General features: G+C 39.9%; 2 protein-coding genes across 2 annotated transcripts; both read left to right on the top strand.

Moving 5' to 3' along the window:
• The first annotated feature begins 263 nt into the window (after positions 1-263).
• On the top strand, positions 264-3,089 carry ndufb6 (NADH:ubiquinone oxidoreductase subunit B). The gene is made up of 4 exons (XM_035165445.2): positions 264-539; positions 1,874-1,966; positions 2,719-2,763; positions 2,942-3,089. The coding sequence occupies exons 1-4, from the start codon at positions 360-362 to the stop codon at positions 3,005-3,007; spliced, it is 384 nt and encodes a 127-aa protein (XP_035021336.1). The 5' UTR covers positions 264-359; the 3' UTR covers positions 3,008-3,089.
• Positions 3,090-4,060: 971 nt separating this feature from the next.
• On the top strand, positions 4,061-8,723 carry toporsa (topoisomerase I binding, arginine/serine-rich a). The gene is made up of 2 exons (XM_035183143.2): positions 4,061-4,234; positions 5,749-8,723. Exon 2 carries the CDS (start codon positions 5,752-5,754, stop codon positions 8,179-8,181), a length of 2,430 nt encoding a protein of 809 aa, XP_035039034.1. The 5' UTR covers positions 4,061-4,234; positions 5,749-5,751; the 3' UTR covers positions 8,182-8,723.
• Positions 8,724-9,617: the final 894 nt, after the last annotated feature.

Below are 9,617 nucleotides of genomic sequence, written 5' to 3' on the forward strand. Positions count from 1 at the left end.
TTTTTATATTTCCTTACATTAAGTATTATTATCCTTACACGTATAGCAACTTACTTATTACTTACTGGTGCCTATTTAGACTACTGCAAATGTTCCTATAGTGGAACTAATACAGGATTATTTTATTTTATCTTATCATTTCAAACCTTATATACAGTCTATGTTTCAAACAGGGGAATAAATAAACACCATGTAGTACATACTCCTGCCCTGTTGGTGTCGCACTATAATCCGGCGATCTCTTCAATCTGGACCACATTTCCTCTTCTTCCTCTTCTTCTTCGCCGGTCTCTGAAGGGAAGTGTCCTCCATGGTGTCATTGTAGTTGTGCTGAGGTTGAACGTCCATAAAAAGAAGCCATGTCTGGGTACACGCCGGACGAGAAGCTCCGTGTCGAGCAGCTGGCAAAGCTCCGCAGACAGTGGCTGAAGGACCAGGAGCTCAGCCCCAGGGAACCCGTGGTCAAGGCCAAACCTTCCGGCGTCGTCTCCAAGTTCTGGGCTGGCTTCCTAGAGCCCAAGAGCCTGTGGAGGCTTTATGTGAGTCCGTGCAAACAGCCACACAACAACAAGCATGCTCGTGTGATGACAGTTTATATGTGATGTATAAGTGAAGAAACGTTTTTTACTGTAACTGCTGATCTTATTGAAGTAGCATTAGCACATTGAGAGCTACAATACAAACAGGTACATGTAGGTTTATTCGCCTCCCAGCTGTTTGTGTCTGTGCAGGCATCTTCACATTTCACATTAGCAAGAGCTGTACATATTTAAGTTGATAATTTGAGTAGAACAGGGACTTTGTTTTTTAACACCTGACCTTAAAATGTCTGCTGGGAAAAAGGCACAATATCACATCTAGTTAGAGTTGATATTGATATTAAGAGTTTATATTAACCCCTGTTTTAAAACAAGAACTTATATTTAGATTAGGTGACATCTTATTAGCCTTAGCAGTATGCCATGCCACAATTACTGTGCATATTACATGTTAATAATATTATTTGGAAAGACTCAAACTTGCTATGTTAAGTACCTTGAGATAATGTGTGATTTGGCACTATACAAGTAAAACAATTATATTCAATTCAATTGCTTGGAGAAATATACTTGCTGAGCTCTGTCATTGTTTTTTCAAAGAGAGAGAGTTAACAGCACCAAGCAGCACTAAGCCAGCTGTTTCAGTGTTTTTGTACAGGCAAACTGTATGGTGACCTTTCATCAGTGGGAAAGATACTGGATAGATGTTGTTCAGAATTATAATTTGGTGCAAAGATCTTCCTAAATTTATCTCACGTTTATCCTCCAGAATTCACACAATTTAAGTTAAGATTTAGAGAATTCAGAGTTAATTAGTGTTCCAGCCTTTAGAAAATGAGTCAAAATTGTTTCGACAAACTGATTTGATATATCACATACAGCCAACATTTTCCAAATTGCCCTAAGAGAGCTTTACAAAATGTACAATTGATACCCATGATTCCATCCATTGTAAAGTAGATGTTGTTGAATTTTGGTTCAACAACATCTGACTGACTGTTAAATAGACTGGAAGCAACATTAGTGTTATTACACACAAATTGCAGGTTATTTTCAATTCAAAATTTCCTTTTACATATTGTCATTTGTTCCCCTAACTGTACCAGCCCTACTTTATCTTACTTGATAGCACTTGACAATTCTCTGTGTTTCTTAGAGCCACTTAGGGCCAACACTTAATATACAGCTAAATATTTTACATGCATATATGAATTACTTAGTGTGAGAGCACAAGCACCTGTTTAAATTATGATCTATGTGGAGCAGTGAGGATTAAAAAAATTATTAATTGTGTAATTCACTTTGTCTATATTTATTTGTTTATCTCCTTACAGACCTACAAAGCGTATACAGGAGGAGTTTTCACATTAACCCGGCTGTTGATACCTGCTTGGATTGTTCACTACTACGTGAAATACCATGTTGCTGTAAGTTAAAAGAAATGTTTGACATTGTTTTTTATGTTAAATTGCAAAATAAAATGATCATGGTGGTAAACAAAAAGAGTAAACAGAATGGGGACCTATCACATCACATGTTAAGGATGTGGAGCACACACTGTTGAACAGAATCACATTACTCAAGACTCTTAGAAGTTTATCATTAGAGTTAGAAATTCAGCTGTGCCACTAAATTGTTGATATTTTGTATTGATGACTTTGCATTTCTCTGAGGGACATTAATGTTCAACTACAGGGCATTGATAAGAGAACCATGACCCAGTCTTAAACGCATGTTTACACGGGTGGATGAAACAATATTCAACTTCCATACTTCCCAGGCGTTGACTGTGTTTTGTTTTATATGTCCAGTATACCTATGCTCAGTGGTGTTTCCATTTGATAGTAGCTTTACCTACAATGACTTGAACTCCAGGCTTGCTGTTCCAAAAGGGGGCTACACTACAACTCCTATGTTTGTTATATGCATAGCAGAGGGGCGGTGCTCCCAGACTACAATTCCACCACTGTTTATATTAGTATCTAAAGTGCATCATTATATAGGCCCTATAACAAGGTAACTTGCAAAGAAAGCACGTATACTTTTAGAATGACGGATATGCAAAATTTAAATTTTCCATGTTCACCATAAAAGTCTCGAATAATGTAGGTGTTTTCTTTAGCTTATAAATGCATAGATCAGTAGGCATACTAAATAACAGTATCATTGTCCTCCGCAGCCCAAGCCATATGGTATTGTGGAACTGAAACCCAGGCTCTTCCCAGTAAGTTCAACTCATCTATTGATTCTAACATTATGCTTTTATTTATGCTATAATCACTGTCATTTTGGTTTCTTGTATGTACAACTCTTTATGAGCTTGCATTAACGGCCATAGCTTGATATTTTTAAAGAGGAAAGGAATATTTTTTAATTATTTCTGTTCTTGATTTCGTGTTTAGGGTGACACCATTCTGGAGACAGGAGAAGTTGTTCCAGATCTCCCCGAGACCCACAGCCATCACTGAAGATGAAATATTTCAATAATGTCCCTGAGTTTGTGTTGTAAAAACTGTGTATATGCCATTAAAATATTACATTGTAATATCATCTATCGCCATGACTCTGATTTTACAACTGAATGTAAACCGTGAGTTGTTTTAGAATTTTTAGAAAAGTTTTTTTCAATTTTACACATGTTTGTTAATACAGCCTTAGCAGAGCAGCAGTTGGAAACACCTCTGCTTGTTTGATGCATTTCATTTTGAAGTAGGTGTATTGGGGTTGGTGGATTGTTAAGAAAACACTCAAATGCTACAAACGAAGATGTTAGTTGAAAGAAGGAAATGAATTAACAATATTTTCTGTAGAGCTGGATCAGTGAAGATGTGAATTTTCACTTTATATGAAATCTAGTACAGCATACACAAAAATACACAGGATATCCGGGAAGTGAGCACACTGTCTGTAGAGCTTTGATGCTGCCTAATACATTTGTATTCTTCTATTATGCCTGGTATGACATTTCACACATGCTTCAGATTGCAGTTGAACTGGATTGACAACCCTGCTACTGTGAAATAAAAGTTTTTTGATTCCCAGTTAAAGAAATTAGGCTGTTAAAAGCAACAGAAAGACCGTTGAAGAAATACAGATGGATACAATACAGAAAGAACAAACAATGTGGAAATAACTACATGTACTGTTGAAGGACAATAGTTACAGTGGCCAAATGTATAGTCTGTGCTAAAAGACCCGGTGGGGCAGTAAACAAAAAAACAAATATGTATTTAAAGTGTACAGCTGTCTCCAGTCGTCAGTGGGTGTCATATAACATGAAAACGAGGCCTAAATGGGTTTTATTTTGGTAACCACAGACCCGGAATATGTACTTATATTGGTACCAGAAGTATCAAACAGAGCAACTATGAAGGATGCAAATGTAAATCTAAAATAATCTAAACATGCAACAGTCTTATTTGTGATTTATTTATCACTTATTTTGTGTTCTCTGTAAAAAACTTTCTTTGATGTTTCAAATAGCTGTGATGTCTCTTATTGTGAAAACCGGAAGTGTCGTGTTGAATTTAGAATGTAGACATATATATATATATACGTGTAGGTGGGTTGTGTTTCTTTTGTCTGCTTGTAAACAGTCACTGAGGATCGAAACATCTTATAGAAATGGACTCGTCTCTCACGGACAGAGAAGGTTAACACACCGTCACCATTGTTCGTGTCAAAGGAACTCGGAGGTAAACTTTTCAAACGTCCTGACTAACTAGCTACATAGCATCTTAGCCGCCTTAGCTAGCCTGCTAACTTTAGCCGACCAAGTCAACCTGTTCGGGAACTAGACTGTGGGTTTGTTTATCGTCAGCTGCACTGCTTTCCTGACAGAAGAGTTTAATATCGTCCACGTGTCAGAACTCGAACCGACTTATTTCCAGCTGTGACGCCACAACACTCGCCTCCAAACAGGCGGCGCCTTTTGCGATTGTAGCCTAACGTGCTAATATGCTAACAAACCGACAAATGACACAGTCGAAGGTGAAGAAGGAGGGAGACAATCGTCGGTTTAATGTCGAGCTCGCCCGCGTCGGATCCTCTAAATACTATGATACGAAGTTTGCTGGAAAAGTGTTTCCAGGATCTTTCATGTACAGGGAGGTTTGATCTGCTGTAGGAGGGTGACACTGGACGAGCTGACATTACGACACCATGACGCTGCCCATGCTCTCGAGTTTGGCTATCGTTTTTATATTAATGACGTATTTGTGCTCTAGACTCAAATGTTCTAAGGGCAACTTGTTTTACATGTAATTGTACTGAGTTGGGTGTTTGTAGTGTAGTAATGAAATAAGTTGGTATTGTTTTAAAACGTACATAACAGCTTTATATTTTACAGTAAGGAAACGATCCAAGAATCAAATTGTATTGTTTATATAACAAAGGGAGAGATTGTTAATCATGAAAAGAAAGATGAAGAATATCTGGATAAGAACATGGACATTAACCCTCCACCATCTACACTCGCAGGGTTCACATGCACAATGTATTTCAACACAATACAACAGCTCTAACTTTAGGAAGCTCATTAGGTTCAGTTTTATAAGCAATTTTAAAAAGACGAGTGGATCGAGAGGAGCTGTGTCAGGCTTTTAATAACTTAGCAATATAATCCAGTCCACTTACACACCCCCGCCAACTATGACCTCAGTGTTTAAACATGTGATTGGACCCACACCTCTATGTTGGCATTAACAAAATCTGAACATTATAATATTTCTAAATGTAGACTCTTAGGCAGATCGACTGTATTGAATAGCGTTACATTCTACAGCTGTACCTAATGAAGTGACTACAGTGTATGGTTGAAACTAGTGTCAATACAGAAATGTGCATTATCTTTTTATTTCTAGTGCTGCAAGTTCACAGCTGAAACTGAAAGGTTTTCACACTGTGATTAAAAATAAAATTAAATGTACAATTTTGTGTTCAAGTCACATCCTGCAGACTTAGCTTACTAATGAATTGACTGCATATGAATTACTTGGTGTGTTTTTCCCCAGTTAATGGAAAGGTATTTTATGCTTTAGCAGTGTTAATTGTAGAATTAAGCTACTTAAGTTTAAAGGGCTGATTTTTATACTTAACTGTAAAATGTCTGTGAAACTTAAAGTACATTGATGGCTGCCTTACATTTCCTGTTCTGTAGATGAGAGACTTTACAATTTAATATTGATTTCAACCCTTTTTTTTGTGTCAGATCATGTCAGCAATCAAGATTGCCCTGCAGCAGAGCCAGAAGAGTAGCAGGAGGAAAACCTCTGAAGCCATGTCAGCAGATGTGTCGCCAGACTCCAAGTGTCCCATCTGCTTGGACATGTTTAACAACATTTCGTACCTGGACCTCTGCCTGCACAAATTCTGTTTCCGTTGTATTCATGAGTGGTCCAAGAACAAAGCAGAGTGCCCTTTATGCAAACAGCCGTTTAATTCAATCTATCACACTATAAAATCAGAGCAAGACTTTAAAAAGTATGACTTGCAGCCAGTGAACAATGGCTCCTTTGGTTCTTTTGGGGGGGTGCGGTTTAGATACCGCACAACTCTCACTGGAGTCCACCGATCGATGAGTGGAAGGACCTCGCCACCTCCAGACAATGGAGTAATGTTCGAAGCCTCAACAATCCCTCCCCAACAACCTCAGGACCGTTACGTCCGACGCATGATGATGAGGCTGGCGGCCAAGCGTAAAGCTGCGAGTGAAGGTAGAGCAGTGAACAGCGTCCGAGAACAGGAAATGGTTAACTTCAGGAGGGAGCTGTATCGGCAAGGAGTTAGGGTCCGGACTGTTCGGGATGGCGGCCGCTCGCGAGACACCTCAGCTGAGTTCTACAGAACAAATCCTGCCTGCCTACATAGACTGATCCCCTGGGTAAAGAGAGAACTCAGTGTGCTGTATGGGTCCCACGGTTCTTTGGTAAACATAGTTCAGCACATCATCATGTCACGCATTACACGTTTCGACATGGAAGATGGAGCTATTCAGGAAGAGCTCAGGCCATTCATCCAGGGGCGCACAGAGCACTTTCTGCATGAGTTCATCAACTTTGCAAAATCCCCCTTCCATTTGGAGGCATATGACCAGCATGCTGTGTACGACTGCCCAGCCGCTTCCTCGAATGAAGACAGCAGCTCCAACTCATCTGTGATAGCAATTTCAGAGGACGAGGAACTCACAATGGATTTGGATCCCCCGGGAGAAACCCTGTCTACTCTGAGGGACTCTGTGTGGGATGATGAGACTCCTGGACCTTCATATTCTACGACAGCAGAGCAGAGCCGGGCAGAGCATCTGTCAGTCATCGACTCAGACTCTGACACCAGCTTAGAGGAGGAGACACGAGAGTTTGATGCTTCTCCACTGCAAATGCACCCCCATAACAAAACAGACATGACTCGGGGTGAAGTTAACAAACAAGGGGGTTTGTCTCCTGACGACTGTGTCATCGTAGGCTTTGTCAAGCCCACAGTAGAGAGGACTCCTGAGCTGGTTCAGCTCTCCTCAGACTCTGATGAGTTTGACTGTGAAGATACAGAGGAAGTGCCTCGTTTACCTCAACACATCCGCTTCTCCAGTGCCAGTCCTCCTGCTTCGCAGAGCTGTGATCCAAGAGGTGCTGGACAGTCAGAGAATGTAGAAATGGACCACAGTCATCAGTTTGATTCAAAAGTAATATGTAGCTCGCCGACATCTAGCAGACACAAGACATCCAGGAAGTCAGACAGAAAAGATAGAGATGGAGGTTCTGATGGTAATGAGAGGTCCAGGGAGCGACACTGTTCAAAGGACAGAGACCAGAGGAGAAGAAGGAGGTCAAGTAGTAGAGAGCGCAGGCACAACAGCGGGAGGCTGGTGATCTCCCAGAGCAGCGTCAACACGCTCTCCAGGGGAAGAGATTATCCCTACAACAGCGGCAGAGACTCAAAATTGGACTGTAGTTCTAAAAGGAGAGACAATTATCAGAGCGATCAGTCTTATAGACATTATGGCCAGGAGAGAAATGACAGTGGGACGCATTATACAGAGAGGCGGTCTTACTATTACAGTAGTCACAAATACTCAGATAGGTACACATACTCTCGCTCCAGGAGCCACAGCAGAGACTCAGTGAGACGGGATAGGAGGCATTCAAGATCTTTTTCCAGCAGTCGCTCTCCTTCAGCAAAAAGTAAATCCCACCATGACAAGCCTGGTGGAAAGAGAAAGTACAAAACAAGACATTTGGAGGAGCCATCTAAAAACACGCTTTCCAACTCTGGCTGTGAAGGAGACGCCTCCGCACCATTAACAAAACACAAGAAAAAGAGCAAAGAGAAGCATCGGAAAAAATCCAAAGAGAGGTCGAGAAAGACGAGCAGGAGCTTGAGTGTTGAGCTCATCAATGAGGATCACGCACACGAGCGAAGCAAACGGCATCACAAAAAAAAGAAGAAACACAAGAAAAAAAGCAAAAAGCACAGGAGTGATGAGCGCACGGAGAAGCGATCGCCCACCATCATCACCATTGACAGTGACAGTGATTCTTTTGCTAATGACGTTGGTACCCAGGCCTGCAGCACTAATAAAGACAATGCTATTGACAGTATCACAGATGACCCAGTTGACCCCACCGCTCTGACCTCTCTGTCATAATTAGGTGGAAGTCGCTGTGTTTGGTGGGAGCCAATGGATTCACTCATCTATTATGTGGTAGCAGTATTTCATAAACGGAGGATATGGGGTTTACACATATCAATTTAATACCACCACCACGTTTTGACTTCTCATTGGACACTACATGTGACGCACACAAATGTGTGTTGACCTGAACGGGCACATTGGACAAATATTACATTTTTCATTCTTGACTGTTAGCGATCACCTAAAATAGTGCTATTTGATGTGCATGGTGCCACTTTTTTAACAAGACATGATGGAATCAGATTAGGAGTCACTTTTTCAAGTGTCAATCCTTACTCTGGAAATTCATTATCTTAAATGCATTGTATTTTGAAAGTGCTCTCAGGGATAAATTGAATACAGTGATGTTTTTGGTTACAATAATTTGAATATATCATATCTTCAGAAAACAATTTCTACTTGCAGCTCATGGAGAGCAACAAATTATCATCAGATGGTGTTAAGATTTCTCTTTTCTATTGTATTTTATTTAAAAATAAAATGTAAAAAGCAAACAAGTGTTATTTTTTTGTTGTTTACTGTTTATTTTGGGTACGGCCAGACTAAGTCAAAGTATTATAATTAGGCCATAGGTTTGTTACACAACAGTGTTTACACTTTGATTGTTATTCATATAACTGAAGAAGTATCATTAAAACTGAGTGATGGAATTTCCACGGTGCCCACAGATCATGTGGTAAACTGACATTTCGATACTAAAGCTTCTGTAAATACAATTGGATTCAGTTTAGAGCTGCAATGATTAGTTGAGTAGCTGATTAGTTGATCAACAGCAAACTATTTTGATTTGACTATATTATTTGTAAAAATAAATAAACAAATGCCAAACTTTTGCTGGTTGCATCCTCTCAAAGGTCAAAATACTGTATCTTCATGGGCTGTTACTCTGAAAGCTCTGAATGTGCAAAGAGATTATTATCGGGATCCTACCGTGCAGTATGACATGTAACCATCACACTATAAAGGCAGAAAAAGTGTGTTCTTTACTTCCTGTTAAATGTGGTGAATGTGGTTAAAATGGCACAAAAAAAAGTGAGCCAGCATTTAAAGCAGTTTACCCTTAACAGTTCTTTAACCAATGTCCTAAAATGACCTTGTATAATTGGACATAGTATACCATCATAAATAACATAGCTCTGAACGTCATGACCAATTGACTCATGCACACACTTCACTTTCTCTTCCCTTTTTTTCCTCCACCCTCCCAGGATGACATGACCTACTGTTTCCATGTGATATACTGTATTTAATGCAGTACTGTATTTCAGCTGGAACACCTCCTCGTGTTTATTCACAACCTTTTCATAATGTAGACTACACACACTATATACACAGATGAGCCACAACTGTAAAACCTGTCATTGGTTGTGAATTAACATGAGCGAAGA

This window comes from Hippoglossus stenolepis, chromosome 2 (genome assembly GCF_022539355.2).
Source record: "Hippoglossus stenolepis isolate QCI-W04-F060 chromosome 2, HSTE1.2, whole genome shotgun sequence".
Taxonomy (NCBI): domain Eukaryota; kingdom Metazoa; phylum Chordata; class Actinopteri; order Pleuronectiformes; family Pleuronectidae; genus Hippoglossus; species Hippoglossus stenolepis.

What these genes read in the sequence shown, in the direction of transcription:
- ndufb6 (XM_035165445.2), top strand. Translation starts at nt 360, where the DNA reads ATGTCTGGGTACACGCCGGACGAGAAGCTCCGTGTCGAGCAGCTGGCA. An exon ending in ACGTGAAATACCATGTTGCT is followed by an intron (nt 1,967 to 2,718) that starts GTAAGTTAAAAG and finishes TGTCCTCCGCAG; the next exon opens with CCCAAGCCATATGGTATTGT. An exon ending in TGAAACCCAGGCTCTTCCCA is followed by an intron (nt 2,764 to 2,941) that starts GTAAGTTCAACT and finishes TTTCGTGTTTAG; the next exon opens with GGTGACACCATTCTGGAGAC.
- toporsa (XM_035183143.2), top strand. Translation starts at nt 5,752, where the DNA reads ATGTCAGCAATCAAGATTGCCCTGCAGCAGAGCCAGAAGAGTAGCAGG.